Source organism: Salmo salar, chromosome ssa09 (genome assembly GCF_905237065.1).
Source record: "Salmo salar chromosome ssa09, Ssal_v3.1, whole genome shotgun sequence".
NCBI classification, from domain to species: domain Eukaryota; kingdom Metazoa; phylum Chordata; class Actinopteri; order Salmoniformes; family Salmonidae; genus Salmo; species Salmo salar.
The window spans coordinates 33,572,838-33,593,746 of record NC_059450.1 but is presented as its reverse complement, the minus strand read 5'-3'; the positions used below and the strand labels follow the sequence as shown (position 1 = coordinate 33,593,746).

The following is a 20,909-nucleotide window of genomic DNA, read 5'->3' as shown; positions in this document are numbered from 1 at the left end:
TATTTTATAGTTTTAAAGCTAATTTATTGAAAGAAAACGTTTTAATCATGGCACCAATGTGTTCATATGCTATCTGGGGGGCCGACCTCCGGGGGGAGTCAGTGAAGGCTGCTCTTAATGACAGGCAGCATAGAAAGCTTTAAAATACTGACTTGACTGGGAAGTCTAAGTCCTTGGCTTGGGAGCAAGATATTTTCAGTTGCAGGGCACCCATACAGCAGACAGAAGATTTAATGATTTTCCGCCTGCTATAGTTATCATTTCTGAATCAATCCCCAACAATAGCCTCTCATTAAAGGACAGAGATATACTATAGACAGAGATGTCCTTCCCTGTACACCAGCTGGTCCCCAGCAGTCAGCATACACAACATGCCTCAGAGCCACAGGCCATCCGATAATCATCTCTCTCCCTCCTTCCCCAGGTCCACATCAAACCCCTTTTGGGACCCTTTTGCTCTAAATCCGTGCAGCCTCAGTGTGTGTGTGTGTTCCTACCAGTTGTCTAGGTATTAAGTTATCCAACGTGGCCCTGCAGTGACCTGGGAGACAGGCCCCTGTCTAAAAGGCCAGCATTCTGCCTGCTTCCCAAATTACCCCCTATTCCTATACGGCTCTGGTCAAAAGTAGTGCACTATGTAGGGAATAGGATGCCATTGGAATGCAGCATTCTGTTTCATCTCTGAGAATCATTAGGCCCTGGAGGGCTGGAGGGCCACCATAGACCATGGCTAAATCAACACAGGCCGGATGCCACACATAGCCCACAGTCTTGAACTATCTCTCAGGCCCTCAATCTCCCTTTTCACTGAGGAGACTGTTGACCTTGAGCTACGGCTACTGAAGTGAATTTGCCCCACCTCCACACTCAGCTACTTGAAGTACTGAGCTAGTCTGAACAAAGGTTATGATAAATCAGTGGTAATTGGTAATGATAGAAAGCCAGTAACTTCAACTATGAGAATAAACAGTGAACATCCTATCAATAACATTGACTTACACCAAGAACACCACCTTGATTAAGTCTTCCGATGGTTGCCAAGCCATGAAATGTTTTGAGTGCGCTTGTCGGCCATCTGTATAGAGTGAAGTGATGGTCACCTGATAGGTCACCTGACTAGGAGAGTATCTTGGTTCCGATCATTGGCATTCTTGATGTGCTCACGTTGAAGAATTCATAACACTTCCAGAAAAGGAAAGGTGATAGAAACTCTCCTAAATTACTGCAACAACAAGGTTTTGATGACGATAATATGATAATCTACAAATACATTACAAAAAATATAAATACAGCTAGACATATCCCTACATCTAGCTGTGTGTCATGGTCCTACAGCTGGCCTCATTAAAGCAGTACAAGTTCACGATTAGTTACATGCGTGTCGGATGTAGTCGCATGGTATTTGTTTTTATTGCAACATAAAGCTACTGTACGTGGATCAGTGTTATTGCTGTCTTAGCCACAAAAATGAAAGCTTCTTTGGAAGGACATTTTTGTGGCTGGGATTGAACTCTTTATGAACCAGTTACAGGGAATGTAATGATATGTGGTTGATACTAATTGCACAACTGTATACTCACTTTTCCTTGAGCAAGGCACTTAACCCTCATTTGTTCATGGGGCGCTGTACTACTATGGCTGACCCTGTAAAACAACACATTTCACTGTACTTAACCGGTGTATGTGACAATAAAACTTTATTTTTTATTTTTTACTCTGCATGAATGCTCGTAAATGACTTATTTTACAGCCTAGAAATAGCACGAAGAAATGACGAGACAAATAGTTGTAGAAAACCATACTTGAGATTAGTACAAGATGTTAGTTTTAGACTCTAGTTAGACTTAGGACACACAGTGTTCTCAACATCTCTTGGCTGTCTTCAGGCATTTGGACTCTGACAATAGAACAATTAAATTAATAAACTAGTTCTTATACACATACAATGTACTGTATAATATAAAGACATTATTATACATATATTTTGCTGCATGGCTTATGACATAATGTAACCTTACAGAAACCTTTTATGACACGATGCATAGTTATTGTGGACAAATCCTTTGTCCAAAATGGCACCCTATTTCCTATGCAGTGTACTACATTTGGCCAAGGCCAAAGTAGTGCACAACATAAGGAGTAGGGTACCATTTGGGACGCAGTCCTTCTTAATTTGAGCTGCCCTTCATTTGCCATTATTAACAAGGGTCAATTTGGACCTCTTATTCAAATGAAAACAGAGGCTGTGTCCTAAATTGTAACCTATACCCTATAAAGTGTACTGATAATCACTTGACTGGTCAAAAGTAGCGACATAGGGAATAACAGTGCACCATTTGGGTCTCAGCCATGGTTTCATAAATTAGTTTGCCTCCATCAAGCATGACCTTTGGAATAATTTACAGTCAGAAACAAAACAATTTTTCCCAATGTAACAGTCATGTGTTGTTGGTTGCGCCGGGATCTCATAAGAGATGTGGAAGTTTAAACAAAGCATATTAAGGTGACTGGGATGAACCCAGAGCAGCAATGTCTGACCCAAAACAATGGGTCAGAAATGATCCTGTTATCTATTCTGAACACACGTTCGCACGCATGCCCGACGCACGCCCACATGCTACCTTGACTTTCATTTCTGCAGGATAGCGAGAAAGAGGCAGAGGGTCACTGGAAAACTACATATTGCATGTATCATTGCCTAACTCCATGTTGTTATATAGATATGAAAAATTCAACATGTAAACTGGATGATATTTGCCCTGAAGACATGTTGCCGACATTAATCTGTAGGTCAAACGCGAATGCATGATGTACTATCAGTACTGCTGCCATGTGTACATATCCTCACACTTCCTATAAATATCCTATACAATTTTCTGTAGCTAATTCATTCCCAGACAGCGGCTGAAAATTGACTTCTTTTTTACGTCTTTCCTCCCACCTCTTGCAGCCAGGCAAGGTTGTGGATTGGAATATTGAGCATATTGAGTCTGAGAGGGTTGATTGCTGAAGTGTCAAAGACACAGACATGGTATCCTGTTAGCACTGACGTGATCAGTGAGTTTAGTGCTTGAGCGAGAGACAGACACACAAAATATAGAGAGCATCTGGGCACAAACACAGACAGGACTGTGATATGGCCCAATATGTGGAGTGAAAACACTATTAGTTTAGTTGTCTAGAAGGCATTTGTGAATCTGAAGCAACGCTTCAGGACTGGAGATTCTAGAAAGATCTAAATTCTGAACAAAAATGTAAATGCACTATGTAAAGTGTTGGTCCCATGTTTCATGAGCTGAAATTAAAGATCCCCAAAATTTGTGCACAAATCTGTTAGTGAGTATTTCTCCATTGCCAAGATAATCCATCCACCTGACAGCTTATTAAACAGCATGATCATTACACAGGTGCACCTTCTGCTGGGGAAAATAAAAGGGCACTCTAAAACGTGCCGTTTTGTCACACAACACAATGCCACAGATGTCCCAAGTTTTGCGGGAGCGTGCAATTGTCATGCTGACTGCAGAAAAGTCCACCAGAGCTGTTGCCAGATAATTTAATGTTAATTTCTCTACCATAAGCCGTCTACAAGGTCGTTTTAGAGAATTTGGCTGTACGTCCAACCGGCCTCTGCAGACCATGTGTAACCACGCCAGCCCAGGATCTTCACATCCGGAATCTTCACCTGCGGGATCGTCTGAGGCCAGCCACCCAGACAGCTGATGAAAATGAGGAATATTTCTGTCTGTAATAAAGCCCTTTTATGGGGAAAAACATATTCTGATTGGCTGGGCCTGGCTCCCCAATTGGTGGGCCTCTGCCGAGTCATAGATTAGGGCCTAATTTCTTTATTTCAATTGGCTTTTTATTTTTTATCTAACCTTTATTTAACTGGGCAAGTCAGTTAAGAACAAATTCTTATTTAGAATGACGGCCTACACTTGCCAAACCCGGACAATGCTGGGCCAATTGTGCGCAGCCCTGATTTCCTTATATGAACTATAACTCAGTAAAATCGTTGAAATTGTTACATGGTGCCTCAATTATGATGGTGCCGGAGGGGAGGGCTGCCGTATTATCACCTCTTAACCAACCATGCTATTTTGTTTGTTTTTTCACGTTGTTTGTAACTTTTGTACATAATGTTGCTGCTACCGTCTCTTATGACCGAAAAGAGCTTCTGGACATCAGAACTGCGATTGCTCACCTCGAACTGGACGAAGAGTTCTTCTTCAATGAGTCGGACGGGAGGGAAATACTACTACAGACACCCGATCAGGCCCAGATCCCCATGATTTGCTGGAGAAGGAAACAGAGATTTAGTAGAAAAAGATCAGGGTGCCTTGTGAGGATTAGGCAACGAGTGGCTAATCTGCCCTTGCCTTCCGTCCTGCTAGCTAATGTTCTATCGCTGGAAAATAAATGGGACGAGCTGAAAGCACGTATATCCTACCAACGGGACATTAAAAACTGTAATATCTTATGTTTTACCGAGTTGTGGCTGAACGACGACATTAAGAACATACAGCTGGCGGGTTATACACTCCATCGGCAGGACAGAACAGCAGCCTCTGGTAAGACAAGAGGAGGGAGTCTATGCATATATGTGAACAACAGCTGGTGCACGATATCTAAGGAAGTCTCAAGGTTTTGCTCGCCTGAGGTAGAGTATCTCATGATAAGCTGTAGACCACACAATCTACAAACCACCACAGACCGGTCTACAAACCACCACAGACCGATGCTGGCACTAAAACCGCACTCAATGAGCTGTATACATCTACAAACAAACAGGAAAACGCTCATCCAGATGCGGCGCTCCTAGTGGCCTGGGACTTTAATGCAGGGAAACTTAAATCAGTTTTACCTCATTTCTATCAGCATGTTAAATGTGCAACCAGAGGGGAAAAAAATCTAGACCACCTTTAATCCACACACAGAGACGCGTACAAAGCTCTCCCTCACCCTCCATATGGCAAATCTGACCATAATTCTATCCTCCTGATTCCTGCTTGCAAGCAAAAATTAAAGCAGGACGCACCAGTGACTCGGTATATAAAAAAAGTGGTCAAATGAAGCAGATGCTAAACTACAGGACTGCTTTGCTAGCACAGACTGGAATATGTTCCGGGATTCTTCCGATGGAATTGAGGAGTACACCACATCAGTCACTGGCTTTATCAATAAGTGCATTGAGGACATCATCCCCACAGTGACTGTACATACGTACCCCAACCAGAAGCCATTGATTACAAGCAACATTCACACTGAGCTAAAGGTTAGAGCTGCCACTTTCAAGGAGCGGGACTCTAACCCGGAATCTTATAAGAAATCCCGCTATGCCCTCCGACGAACCATCAAACAGGCAAAGCTTCAATACAGGACTAAGATCGAATCGTACTACACCGGCTCCGCCGCTCGTCGGATGTGGCAGGGCTTGCAAACTATTACAGACTACAAAGGGAAGCACAGCCGAGAGCTGCCCAGTGACACGAGCCTATCAGATGAGCTAAATAACTTCAATGCTCGCTTCGAGGCAAGAAACACTGAAACATGCGTGAGAGCATCAGCTGTTCCGGACGACTGTGTGATCACGCTCTCCGCAGCCGATGTGAGTAAGACCTTCAAGCAGGTCAACATTCACAAGGCCGCAGGGCCAGACGGATTACCAGGACGTGTACTCTGAGCATGCGCTGATCAACTGTCAAGTGTCTTCACTGACATTTTCAACCTCTCCCTGTCTGAGTCTGTAATACCAACATGCTTCAAGCAGACCACCATAATCCCTGTGTCCAAGAACACTGCCTAAATGACTACCGACCCGTGCACTCACATCTGTAGCCATGAAATGTTTTGAAAGGCTGGTCATGTCTCACATCAACACCAATATCACAGAAACCCTAGACCCACTCCAATTTGCATACCATACCAACAGATCCACAGATGATGCAATCTCTATTGCACTCCACACTGCCATTTCATCCCTGGACAAAAGGAACACCTATGTGAGAATGCTATTCATTGACATCTCAGCTTTCAACACCATAGTGCCCTCAAAGCTCATCACTAAGCTAAGGACCCTGGGACTAAACACCTCCCTCTGCAACTGGATCCTGGACTTCCTGACGGGCTGCCCCCAGGTGGTAAGGGTAGGTAGCAACACATCTGCAATGCTGCTCCTCAACACGGGGGCCCCTTAGGGGTGCATGCTCAGCCCCCTCCTGTACACCCTGTTCACTCATGACTGCACGGCCAGGCACGACTCCAACATCATCATTACGTTTGCTGATGACACAACAGCGGTAGTCCTGATCACCGACCACGATGAGGCAGCCTATAGGGAGGAGGTCAGAGACCTGACCGTGTGGTGCAAGGACAACAACCTCTCTTGCAACGTGATCAAGACAAAGGATGGATGTGATTGTGGACCACAGGAAAAGGAGGCCCGAGCACGCCCCCATTCTCATTGATGGGGCTGTAGTGGAGCAGGTTGAGAGCTTCAAGTTCCTTGACGTCCACATCACCAACAAACTAACATGGTCCAAGCACACCAAGCCAGTCGTGAAGAGGGCACAACAAAACATATTCCACCTTAGGAGACTGAAAAGATTTGGCATGGGTCCTCAGATCCTCAAAAGGTTTTATAGCTGCACCATCGTGAGAATATTTACGGGTTGCATCACTGCCTGGTATGGCAACTGCTCAGCCTCCGACCGCAAGCCACTACAGAGGCTAGTGCATACGGCCCAGTACATCACCGGGGCCAAGCTTCCTGCCATCCAGGACCTCTATACAAGGCGGTGTCAGAGGAAGGCCCTAAACATTGTCAAAGACTCCAGCCACCCTAGTCACAGACTGTTCTCTCTGCTATCGCATGTCAAGCGGTACAAGTCTAGGTCCAAGAGGCTCCTAAATAGCTTCTACCACCAAGCCATCAGACTCCTGAACAGCTAATCAAATGGCTACCCAGACTATTTGCATTCCCCCCCCTCTCCTCCCTCTGGAACACTGCTGCTGCTGCTACACTGTTATTATCTAATTGTATTCGGCGCATGTGCCAAATAAAATTTGATTTGATGTTCCGTTCATATTTATGTTCAGTATATGAAGGTGGTGAGGTTCTGGAATACGCTTTAGTACCGTAGAACATAGAAATACAATTGTATGCATATGCTGTAAAATGACCTAAAGTAAGTAAGGTTCTAGAATGTCTAAGTTACATTGATTGAGACATAATCGAGTGAAAGATCACATTGAATATGATAATGTCACAGTGGAGGTTGAACTGGAGAAAAAGAATACATTCACTTTTGTCAACAAACAACTATGCTACCTCAATGCACAATTCAGAAGAAGGGGTGACAACCAAATATTGATTTTAAAGCAGACATTTAATAATGCATAAAAAAGGCTAAGCACCAGTATTAACACACATAAACATTATATACAACAATTGGCAATGTACAGCTAGCTACTTGGTATCAACAACAGATGAAGGTAAAGCAGTTGCTCATGCAGATCTTATGTGTACATATATCAAAGTGTTACCATGGTATCATCAGCAGTTTTCAGTTTTCAGAATAGACTGTCTATATGCATGAATATTCCTTACAGACACTTTTAAGTAATACTCTGCTTCAATCATCAATCAAATATGTATCCAAGAAGTACCAACCAAATATATTAAGTTTAAATATCTTTAATCAAAAAGTAAACCATAACCATTAAAAGCATTTACAGATTTTTTTTGCCATGTACTACAGCAATGGTAAAGTCCATAATAAATACAAAAAATGGCTACATACAACAAAATAATGAGGCTACTCAGATGCTTTTCACCCTGTCCAATGTTTGTCAGAAAGTGCAGGGAGAGGGAGTCTGCCAGACATTTTGTACAAACCCAATTAAAATGTTTCCTTAAACGTCTCTGAGACTAACTTTAGCAGAGACTTTCTGAAAATAAGAAAATCAGCCTAGGCACTTGTTGGGCAGAGAGAGAGAGCGGCCAATTTGATTGGCTTAGTCGCTGCTTCCTGCCCGACACCTTGAAGTCCCTCTCTCATACAGTCGTCATCAGTTTCAGCGAGCCCGCAGAACGGAAGCGGAGGATCTTCTTCTTCAGGTTGTGAGAGGCCTTGATCTTGACGAAGGCCTTAGCCTGGGCAGTGGTTACTTCCTGAGGCCCAGCGCCCTGCCCTGCAAACTGGGGCCAGTTCATCCCTCCACTCTCCTCAGAGTCACTGCTGGTAGTGCTCTCCGCAACAAAGTCCACCTCACTCAGGCTGGACTCGCTGTCCCCGAAGCAGTTGGTGGTGTAGTTGCTCCGCTCGTCCTCACTGGTGTCCATGATGGTAGAATGGAAGAGTGAGGCGCACTCTGCGGAGTACTCAGAGTCGCTGCCGGCCACGTAGGCGTAAGGGCTGGTGAACTGCGCGTTGGAGGGCAGGTACATGGTGGTGGTTGTGGAGACCTGGCCGAGGAGCTCCCTCTTCTGCCTGCGGTGGGCTCTCCTGAGGGCCTCGTCGTAAGGCACCTCAGTGATGGCTCTCAGCCTTCCACGGTTGTAGTCCTGTCCGCTTGTCCGCTTGTATTTGGGCTTGGCCACCACCACCTCCCTACCATGGTGGCCGTGATGCCTGGTCACAGTGGACCTTGTTGTAGACACCGTGGCCGTGTGTTTCTCTAGGACCCGGCCCTCAGGGATAGATGCTGGGATGGTGCGCTTGGCCCTGGAGGATGCCCCCCTCTTGGAGGAGACTTTGTGCACATGTTGTACCTCCTCAGGCTGACGAGACTTCCTAGACCCTCCAGATCGGTGACCGTTCTCCCTTGTCCCCGCCATCTCTGATGATACAGGCTCAGAATGTGCGTGCGTCCCCCTATGTGGTTTCAGGGAGGCGCTCTTCACCTTAACAATCTTGACGTTTTTGCCCCCCTTGCGGAGCTTGACCACCTGCCTCTGGGCGGGGATGTACTGGGCACTGACCATGTGACCCTGACTCTCATCCTGGCTCTGGGAGGAAGACCCCAGACTCACCAGCTCCAGCATTGGCCTCTTTTCTTTAGTGCTCTGGGCTGTATGAACTGAGACCGCAATGCTCTTAGGGCTTTTCTTGGGAGTGCCGGTTTTGGTGAGGTCTCTTGGCAGTGTCTGGCAGAGTTTAGTAATGTTTTCCTCTTGAGCATTAGGGAAATAAGATTGCTTTCTCTCTTTGGGGGAGGAGTTGGCATTGGGGGCGCCCAGGTCTTGGTAATCCTTAGACAGAGGACTGGTCGACGATGGAAGTCCTTTATTGGTTGACGCCTTCTTTTTCACCAGACTGTTGGTGTTGGTCACCAGGCTGTTGGTGTGAATGTCACTGCTGTTGATTGTGGCATATCCGTTCTGAGGTTGGCCCAAAGACTGGGACACCATCCCATTTTCTAAGAGGAGTTCCCCTTTGCTCTCCACTGACCACTGTCTCTGTTGAGAGCCTTTTCCTGGATCATTGTTACTAGCACCTCCTGCATGTAAACACATCTGCCAGGCTGGTTTGAGGTCAGTAACAGGAGCAGTCCACATTCTCTGTGGCTGCTGCTGTCCAACACTTGCCTGCCTCACACACAGACTACCCTGCCTTAGAATGCTCTTGGAGGGGTCTGTGCTGATGCTCGTCCGTGGCTTGTTGGTCCTAATGGGCTGAGCCCTCCTCTGAAGCAGGCTGAAGATATAATTGTCCAGTCGTTTATTAGCGGGCGAGTGGGAGGCAGACCAAGAAGTGCTCTGGGGCACCAGAATAGGCTGCTGCTCCAGTTTCTGACAGTCACTGGAGCCCTCGATGCAGCCGCCGCTCTTTGACAGCCCTCCATCCTCTTTGAGGTGTTCGGCCAGAGACTGTAAGAAGATGGGGTTCTGTACGGCCACGGCGTGGAGGGGGCTGGGATAGCGGTACACTTCACTGCCGTTCTTGGCGATCAGGTCACAGTGGTACTTGGACTGGATGTCCTGAGTGGAGGTGTCTGTAGAGGGGGAGTAGGGAGCGGAGGGGGACCTCCTGACTGTCCCTGACGTCTGCTGCTCCTCACACTGGCCCTCGCACTCAGCACAGTTGCCCAGCTCATCTGAAAACCAGACAGGAGACAGAGTATAAGGACTACAGAACAACAGATACACCACTAGTCATTCATATGGAAACCAGACAGGACTACAGTATAAAACCGGGATGGGTAACTTTGATGGGGGGGGGGGGCACAAAAATCTGAACTCATCAAAAGGGGCTGCAGTGACAAAAAATGTTTTGTTCATTTCCTGCAATTCTCCACATTTTGCAATGGGGCATGGAGAACATGTTGTAGTTTTAATGCAAGTTTGTCGGAACTACACATTTTGCCATGGGTCGGAGAGAAGATATTTCTATTTTATATCTAATTTCCTGCAATTCAACTCCTTTTGCCATGGCGCAGAGAAAAACATTTGCAGTTTTACAGTGCATTGCCACATTTTGTTAAATTACAGCCTTATTGTAAAATGTATTATATAAACATTTTTCCTCATACCTCATAATGACAAAGCGAAACATTTTAGAATTTCTGCAAATGTATAAAAACAAAAACAGAAATATCTTATTTACGTAAGTATTCAGATCCTTTGCTATGAGATTCTAAATTGAGCACAGGTGCATCCTGTTTCCATTGATCATCCTTGAAACAACTTGATTGGAGTCCACCTATGGTAAATTCAAATGATTGGACACGATTTGAAAAGGCACACACCTGTCTATATAAGGTCCCACCGTTGACAGTGCATGTCAGAGAAAAAAACCAAGCCATGAGGTTGAAGGAATTGTCCACAGAGCTCCAAGACAGGATTGTGTCGAGGCACAGATCTGGGGAAGGGTACCAAAACATTTCTGCAGCATTGAAGGACCCCAAGAACACAGTGGCCTCCATCATTCTTAAATGGAAGATGTTTGGAACCACCAAGACTCTTTCTAAAGGTGGCTGCCTGGCCAAACTGACCAATTGGGGGAGAAGGGCCTTGGTCAGAGAGGTGACCAAGAACCTGATGGTCACTCAAGGGCTCCTCTGTGGAGATGGGAGACCTTTCCAGAAGGACAACCATCTCTGCAGCACTCCACTAATCAGGCCTTTATAGTAGAGTGGCCAGAGGGAAGCCACTCCTCAGTAAAAGGCACGACAGCCCGCTAGGAGTTTGCCAAAAGGCCCCTAAAGGATTCTCAGACCAGGAGAAACAAGATTTTCTGGTCGGATGAAACCAAGATGGAACTCTTTGGCCTGAATGCCAAGCGTCACGTCTGGAGGAAACCTGGCAGCATCCCTACGGTGAAGGATGGTGGTAGCAGCTTCATGCTATGGGGATGTATTTCAGGGGCAGGGACTGGGAGCTAGTCAGGATTGAGGGAAAGATGAATGGAACAAAGTACAGAGAGACCCTTGATGAAAACCTGCTGCAGAGCGCTCAGGACCTCAGACTGGGGTGAAGTGGCCCAGCCAGAGCCCGAACGTGAACCCAAACGAACATCTCTGGAGAAACCTGAAAATAGCTGTGCAGCAATGCTCCCCATCCAACCTGACCGAGCTTGAGAGGATCTGCAGAGAAGAAGGTGTGCCAAGCTTGTAGCGTCATACCCAAGAAGACTCAAGGCTGTAATCACTACTAAAGGTGATTCAACAAAGTACTGAGTAAAGGGTCAGATTTTTTTTTAAATTAGCAAACATTTCTGTAAACCTGTTTTAGCTTTGTCATTATGCAGTTTTGATGAGGATAAAAAAAATGTAATCCATTTTAGAATTAGGCTGTAACGTAACAATGTGGAAAAAGTCAAGGGGTCTGAATACTTTCCGAAGGCACTGTATAGCTCATTTCTTGCAATTCTACTCATTTTGCCATAGGGTGGAGAGAAATGTTTGCAGTTTTGATATGATATCGGAGTGAAAGTGACTAATAAAATTGCACTTTGTGTATTCTACTATTCTAACTCTCAACATTAAGTTGAGATCCCCCCGATTGGGAAATTGATCCGCGGGCCTAGTTGCCCATCCATAGTATAAAACAACAGATACTGTACCACCAGTTACCACACCATTACCTCATTTCAACAATAATGCCACACAGAAGCTTACAGTAGGTGTGTAGTGTTGACAGGCTAAGCAAAGCAAACCATCCTCTCAATATGCTAACGAAGAAGGCAGTTGGTTTGGACATGTTAATGGTCCTTTTGTTTGTGTCTTATCATCACAGGTGTGGCTGTTAGTTAGAGCTGAGCCATCTGCCTGGCCTGGCTGGGAATCCAGCTCAACTGACATTGGCCATATCCCAAATGACACCGTATATAGTGCCTATAAGGCTCTGGTGCACTATGTAGGGAAAAGGGTGCCATTTGGGACACAAATAGTGTTTGGGGTTTCCTTCCTACTCTTTTTTCTCGTTTGAAACTGAATCAAAGAGTTGTCACAACAAACCCCACTAATGGCAATGACACCAAGGAAACTATTAGAAGTTGAACTGGGGCCAGCTGGAACAGAGCTGAGACCCAAGTTAAGTGGATATGTGGTGGGTGGGTGACTGCCTGACGGGGTCTTTGGGGGAAGAAGGAAAGAGTGTGTGTTTACACAGCAAAGGACATCAAAAGGATTCAGCCTGTGTGTTGCTCCCTAGATAGACCATGTGAAATAAGACACCAGGACCCTGTCATATCCATAGGCCCTAGGCTTTGCTGTGCTGTCTTATGCTAGGCTAGGCTGTCCAGTGGTGTTCTAGACTTTGCTATGGGAGGCTGTGCTGTGGGGGTCTATGTTGTGCTGTACTATGCTGCATTTCATTTTACTTCCTGAAATAATTTAAATGGAATTGGCCCAAACCCTGGTGCTATGGGGGCTGTGATGTGGGGGCTTCTCTCTCACCTGCAGATTTGAGCCTTCCCTCGGAGGCACACAGCGATGTGTCGAGGGGACTGCAGAAACAGGTGCTGGAGCGACAGTTGGACAAACACTCGCTGAACACCGAGTTGGAAGAGTTGGAGAGGGACCCTGAAGCACCGTCGCTCAGCTCGTAAAAGCCTGGATAGAGAGAGAGAGACAGCGACACCGAGAGAAAGGGCAGAGAAACAGAAGGGAAAATTTTAACACATTGATTTTACACACTTCATGGAGGAAGCTGTCATCCAACAATTTATTACATGACAGGCTGCGGCTATTAATATAATTAAGGCAGAAAATCTCAAGCACTTAAAAAAACAAGGCTTTTGTGTAGATAGGGTTTATACTAGATGGAATTTAGTTCTATTTGCACCGTAGCATACCCAACATCTGCTCTGTAATTTATTGGCACACTTGCTCGGTGGAATGCTAATTCTCTATGTGAGATGGTTGCCCATTTTGCAATTTTTTTTGCATTGGCAGTCATTTGTATGTCATGTTTGTATTCATTTGCTAAGACAGGCATTCTAAAACTTTTTGGGGCCAGGGACCCCTTTTGTGACAGCAAACTCATCAGGGACCCCCTTAATCAGAACACAACTCGAATGAGACCTTTTTTTATAGAATTTGTTTTTTACTGTGACTTTTGCAGTGCATGGCCAGACGAACCAAATCTTGGACCCTGGGAAGGTACATTTTCAGTTTTCAAGCTAATTTCCTGCAATTCTACACATTGTCATGGGGCAGAGATACTTTTTTCAGCTTTAAGGCTAAAATACTGCATTCGTACACATTTTGAGGCTGAAAGAATACATGAGGCACAGAGAAAAATATCAGTTTTGAAGCTTGAATTGCAGTGCATTTAGCTTCACATTTCTTTAAGGGGAATACAATAAGTATTGAGTTGAAAAATGTATAATTGGTGGAGTACTGTGGATACCAATATCCCTGTGAGCATCCCAGGCCAATGTTGCCCAGGGTTAAGAACATGAATTGTAGATTAAAGGAGCTATATGTAATATTTTTGCATTGTAATTTCAAAAAATGTAGTTAATACATCTACAGTAATAGTGTCATGATAGTGTTTCACAATATTTCCCCCCCAAAATGCTATTGGGCACACAAAAAACGTCTCTTGTCAAATTCTCTGGGGCAAGCAAATCTCTTGTCAAATTGACTGGGGCTGAGCAATATCTACATGTTTGAAGCTTGCCCCAGTTAATTTGACAACAAGAAACAGTCCGTATGCACCATTAGAATGCAATTGTTATTGCATGCCCAATAATAAAAAATATATTATTATACCCTATAAACTTATTCCACGGATCCCTTGGCCAACAGTCAATCTGTTGTTGTTAGTAATATTCATTTTTCAAAAATGAAACGTATTTTTTTTTTTTTAGATACACCACCCAACTTACGAAAATGGTTTGCTCCTACAGACAGTGAGTCATGTGGCTGTGGCTTGCTATATAAAGCAGGCAGACAGGCATCAAGGCATTCAGTTACTGTTATATTAAACCTAAGAATGGGCGGGCATCCCAAGAGGTGCAGCGGTCTAAGGTACTGCATTGTAGTGCTAGAGGCATCCCTACAGATCCGGATTCAATCCCGGGCTGTGTCTCAGCCGGCCACGACCGGGAGACCCATGAGGCGGTGAACAATTGGCCCAGTGTCGTCCGGGTTAAGCGAGGGTTTGGCCGGCAGGGATGTCCTTGTCCCATCGCGCTCTAACGATTCCTGTGGCGGGCCGGGCGCATGCACACTGACACGTGTGTCAGTTGGACGGTGTTTCCTCTGACACATTGGTGTGGCTGGCTTCCGGGTTAAGCGAGCAGTGTGTCAAGAAGCAGTGCGGCTTGGCAGGGTTGTGTTTCGGAGGACGCATGGCTCTCGACCTTCACCTCTCCCAAGTCCATACGGGAGTTGCAGTGATGGGACAAGACTGTAGCGTAATTTCGAGACTATTAAGCCGCACCCACTGAATTTTAAAAATATATATATTTTTGAACACAAATAAGGCGCACATGTCTATAAGCCGCAGGTGCCTACCGGTACATTGAAACAAATGAACTTTACACAGGCTTTAACCAAACACGGCTTGTAACAAAAATAAATAGGCTTTAACGAAACACGGCTTGTAACAAAAAATAAAAAATTAGCAGTAAGCTTTAGTTGTCTTTTTGCACTGAGTCAATTCCTCACACTGCTGTTTCCAACGTCTTATCATCGACTCATTAAGACCAAGCTCCCGTGCAGCAGCTCTATTTCCTTTTCCAACAGCCAGATCAATCGCCTTCAACTTGAAAGCTGCATCATATGCATTTCTCCGTGTCTTTGCCATGATGAGGGTGACAAAATGACTACCGTAATCAGAATGATGGGAAGTTTGAGAGCGCTCGATTTAATCTAAACAGTAAACAAAAAAGTTGTTTGACCTTAACCCGTTCGGCAATTTCATTGGTCTAATGAAAGCTTCATGCCGCCAAAACACTGAGCACGTCACAGAAAGTGTTTTTTTGGAGAAAAAAAAATTGATAGCGGGAAAAATCGATATATTAGCCGCGTCATTGTTTAAGCCGCGATGTTCAAAGCGTGGGAAAAAAGTTGCGGCTTATAGTCCGGAATTTACGGTAACTACAAAAATGGATATCACGAAATAGCGGTAAAAATAAAATAACTACAAAAATAACAAGTTCCTAAGTGACTTTGAGCGTGGTATGATCGTCGGTACCAGGCGTGCCGGTTCCAGTATCTGAGAAACGTCCAGCCTACTGGGCCTTTTTATGTCTAGGGTTTACCGAGAATTGTGCGACAATCAAAAAACATCCAGTCAGCGGCTGTCCTGTGGGTGAAAACAGCTTGTTGATGAGAGAGGTTGAAGGAGAATGGCAAAAATCATGCAATCTAACAGGCGGGCCACAAACAGGCAAATAACGGCGCAGTACGGCATCTCAGAACACACAACTCATTGATCATTGTCACAGCTGGGCTATTGCAGCAGACGACTACACCGGGTTCCACTCCTATCAGCTAGAAACAAGAAGAAGAGGCTCTAGTGGGCACGCCATCACCAACACTGGACAATTGAGGAGTGGAAACACATGGCCTGGTCTGATGAATCGCGGTTCCTGTTGCGTCATGCTGATGGCAGAGTCAGGATTTGGCATAAGCATCATAAATCCATTGCCCTGTTCTGCCTGGTGTAAATGGTACAGGCTGGTGGCGATGGTGTAATGGTGTGGGGAATGTTTCCCGGTACACATTAGGTCCCTTGATACCAACTAAGCAATGATTAACACCACAGCGTATTTGTAGCTGTTCTGGAGGCAAAGGGGGGTCCAAACCGGTACAATACGGGTGTACCTAATAATATATATATTTGTTATATATTTTAAGATCAGTCCACAGACCCCACTTTGAGAACCCATGTGTTAAAAACCCTATACCTTTGGGGGATTACACGTTCTGCAGTGTCCTCAACTACTTAAGTTGAAATGGGCTCCTGAGTGGCACAGCGGTCTAAGGCACTGCATCTCAGTGCTAGAGGCTTTACTACAGACCCTGGTTCGATTCCAGGCTGTATCATAACCGGCCCATAGGGCAGTGCACCATTGGCCCAGCTTCGTTCGGGTTAGGGTTTGGCTGGGGATAGGCCGTCATTGTAAATAAGAATTTGTTCTTAACTGACTTGCCTAAAAGGTAAAAAAATATAAATAATTATATATATATATATATATATATATATATATATATATTTTTTTTTTTTTTTTTAAATCACTCAGTTGACAGATCCTACTAATCATGTCTAGTTTCCCCAGGGTAACATTCTGAAGTAGAACCTTTAGAATCCATTCTAATTCTATTGTAGAACCAGACTAACCTGAGCTTGGGCGGCTGTCTGTCTCCACGTGTTCACGTGACGCCTCCGTGTCCAGCCGGAGGTCACTGATCTGCCTGTCCAACTCCTGCAGCTGATTGATCAAACCAGCATCTCTTCTTCTCAGGCAGTTCTGGAGGGAAACACGCGCACAGGTAACACAGTTAGTTACAGTTGTACAGCAACTACATCTAGTTCTGCCTTAGCTCTTGTCCAGGGTGTTGCTTGTTAACGCTGAGCCTTCAACCCTGGACTACATCTAGTTCTGCCTTAGCTCTTGTCCAGGGTGTTGCTTGTTAACGCTGAGCCTTCAACCCTGGACTACATCTAGTTCTGCCTTAGCTCTTGTCCAGGGTGTTGCTTGTTAACGCTGAGCCTTCAACCCTGGACTACATCTAGTTCTGCCTTAGCTCTTGTCCAGGGTGTTGCTTGTTAACGCTGAGCCTTCAACCCTGGACTACATCAAGTTCTGCCTTAGCTCTTGTCCAGGGTGTTGCTTGTTAACGCTGAGTCTTCAGCCCTGGACTACATCTAGTTCTGCCTTAGCTCTTGTCCAGGGTGTTGCTTGTTAACGCTGAGCCTTCAGCCCTGGACTACATCTAGTTCTGCCTTAGCTCTTGTCCAGGGTGTTGCTTGTTAACGCTGAGCCTTCAGCCCTGGACTACATCTAGTTCTGCCTTCGCTCTTGTCCAGGGTGTTGCTTGTTAATGCTGAGCCTTCAGCCCTGGACTACATCTAGTTCTGCCTTCGCTCTTGTCCAGGGTGTTGCTTGTTAACGCTGAGCCTTCAGCCCTGGACTACATCTAGTTCTGCCTTAGCTCTTGTCCAGGGTGTTGCTTGTTAACGCTGAGCCTTCAGCCCTGGACTACATCTAGTTCTGCCTTAGCTCTTGTCCAGGGTGTTGCTTGTTAACGCTGAGCCTTCAGCCCTGGACTACAGCTAGTTCTGCCAATGACATCTACAGTTGGCAGCACTCCGAGGGTGTCTCAGAGAGAGTTGGGATATGCAAAAAAAAACATTTCCAATTTACACATGAATATTAATACACACTTGTAAGTAAGTAGCCTTGGCTTGTGCGACCCGGAAAGGCTCCTGCTCCTATCTCCTGTTTCTGTAGCATGAGTCAGCTTGATGTACAAGTACACCCCCTGGATGCTAATCTATCACAGGGCCTTACCCCCAATCTATCTCCTTACTGCTGAGTGCCAAGCAGAGACGCATTGAGTCCCATTTTTACAGTCTTTGGTATGACTCTGCCGGGGATGGAACTACCAACCTTCCAATCTCAGGGCGGACAATAACCACAAGGCCACTGAGTTGTACATGTGTGAAATAGGACAAATATAATCACCAACCAAATTATTATTATAGCTTAATCCATAGTGTTGTTCTGTATTGCAACAGAATGTTTAGCTCCTTGTTTTTGGTTCCATTTCTGATGAATTCCATAGCCTTGAATGTTGGTCATTAAAAGTAAGTCTGTAGTTACTGTGCTGCAAGTCTTCAACATCTTGGCGAGACCATGTTGCCCTATCAGAACCCATTAGTATCCCAAACTAAATTAGAACCACGTCTTGTGGGAGCAAAACAATATCTCCATCAAACACGCAGGTTATGTGGAACAGCCAGGGTCACACATGACATCACCCAGGTCATGTGGTGGTTACATTCCTCCATTCCGCTCTAGACTGTGGTTTGAATTCAAAGACCAACTGAAAATGTCAACCCTGAAGGCTCAGTGACTGCAGACCCTATTTACATTCGCTACATTTGTGACAATTATGTGACTACAGACATAGGATACATTACTCCCAATTACCTGCTAGTCATCTCAGGAGGCCTGTCCCCTGTGCATTAAGCATTTCAGCTACCATTTGCTCCATGACTGAGCCCAGTAATGACACGCACGTGCGCACACACACACACACACACACACACACACACACACACACACACACACACACACACACACACACACACACTCTCCTGGCTATATTGAGATGCAGCCCTTCCTCTCTCTGCAGCAGCAGCAGATTGGCAGGCCATAAAACCAGGCCTCTGACAGGAGGCAGTGGGTGATTTATGTGCTCTGAGCATGCTATGGCTTCAGAGACCATTTCCACACAAAGTACCATTTGGGAAAGGCATCTCTAGCAGAGGCAGACCAACGGTTGTTTTGCTGAATAAAATTACCCTCCCACTGGGTTGACAGGGTGACTGAACAAACCAGTGAGGATGTGTAAATGTCAACATTTTATTTTATTAGGGAATGTCTGTGCAGGCTGAGAGTGAGATGGTCTGTAATAATAGAATGAGAATTGAAAACCAATCGGATTTAATTTAGGCCTACAATAAACCCTATGGGGGTAGGGTATAATACAACAACTGCAACTTTTTCCCCCAATACATTTTAATACTGAGTCCATTCATGATTTTTGCCCTTACTGCCTAATTGAACCCAGGTGTGTTTTGGTCGGTTTAAATGGCCTAATCTCAAAGAACCAGCCAATAACTCCTTGGCATCCTTTAACAGCAGCAGGGGGTGGGAGATCTGCTTGTAAAAGTTACTTTCAGTCGCCCCAATCCATTGTAACGCATCAGTAAGACTCATTCAAGCGGCAGGACCCCCTCGCAGACCACATGAGTTTCCTTCAGGAAGTTTGATTTAAATAGCCATCCTGCTATTCTCTATCATTTCTGTGGGAACCTCTTGTCCTCTGGAGACAATTGCTTGCATTTATTTATAATGACAGATCGATCTAATGGAATCGTTCATTATTGTAATCATTAGAAAATAATTACATTGAACTTTTCCAAAATATTAGGTTACTAATGTATACAGGATTTTATCTGTGAGTGAAAAAAAAAGCCAACAGCAGGTGATATGCTACTAATGGGCCACAATTACAAAAGTAGTCTGGAAATCTAATTTACAGGCCTGTTTTTTATTTTAAACTTATCATAGACATATACCACAATCGTTGACAGACTTCGCACCTCTTGTCTGCGCCTGCCTGATGAAGCAAACTCAACGTCGCCAACTTTTATCATGTTCCGCTATGTTCTCATTTTGCCTGGACGTGAATGGACTGGAGCTGCGACTCAGTCAGAAAATAGACCACTTGTTGAACAATTTGGATGGTCTCAATCCAACAATACACTAATAGAGATACTTGTATTTCACGACAGCTTTTGAAATGTAGGCTAACCAAAATATAACGGACGCAAATAAAACTCAGCCAAATGATGACCATAAGTATTAACGTTATCCCAAACACTTTGATGGAATAAATACATTACTTTATATTCAGTCTACATACCAGTTGTTTTCTTAGCAATAAAATATTTTCTTCTAGAAGTTTTTCCTCCGAGTTCAAGTAATTCTCCTCGTGCGTAACGCACATTAGATCTACTGTTGGTATAGAGTACTCCTGGTGATTCAACACATTTCTGACCAGTAATTCCTGTCGCTGTCTCAAGTATTCCAGCTCTCCGAGACCGGCTAGAGTGGCTTCAAATCTCTCCCGAGTTCGCACCCGATCCATCTCTGCCTCTATTCTTTCCCTGGAGCGCTTATCGAATTGTCTCCTTTCCCGCAACTGTAATGTGCAATCCTTGGAGGCCAGCATCTCTGCAACAGCAGCCGTTTGTTTCATTGTATCCATATCCAAGAAGCGACGATTTACAACATGTAACTGGCAACAACAGGCCACATACAATCACTGTGAAGAGCCTAGAAAATCATGACGCGTGTCAAAAACGTTGATGTGCAGACGCACATATCATGGTCTAACCTTTCAGACCACTAAATGACTTGTCCATAACTTTTGTCTGGTGGAGCGGCTATCCCAACAGCCTGTATACACTGGACACAAACTGCGTGCGTAAAACTGGTCCGTTTGATATTCAAACACCGTCGTGGTCTCCAAGATAAACGGACAAATCTAAGTGCTTTTCAGTTTGCACAAATCAGAAAAAGCTGCATGATCAAAACGTGAAAGTTTCAATGTAATGTCAAGTAGGCAGTGTGTAGATGCTTCTCTGGCAAGCAGCTCGCACTGTTCTGATGACAGTGGTGAGTAGCGTTGAACCACCTCTCTCTTTGGAGACC

General features: G+C 44.9%; 1 protein-coding gene across 1 annotated transcript; it reads right to left on the bottom strand.

The window, feature by feature from the left end:
* Nucleotides 1-7,372: 7,372 nt before the first annotated feature.
* On the bottom strand, nt 7,373-20,890 carry LOC106611242 (dapper homolog 1). Its single transcript, XM_014211239.2, has 4 exons — nt 20,119-20,890; nt 16,802-16,931; nt 12,904-13,059; nt 7,373-10,101 (listed from the first exon to the last, which is right to left on the bottom strand). Exons 1-4 carry the CDS (start codon nt 20,461-20,463, stop codon nt 8,060-8,062), a joined length of 2,673 nt encoding a protein of 890 aa, XP_014066714.2. The 5' UTR covers nt 20,464-20,890; the 3' UTR covers nt 7,373-8,059.
* Nucleotides 20,891-20,909: the final 19 nt, after the last annotated feature.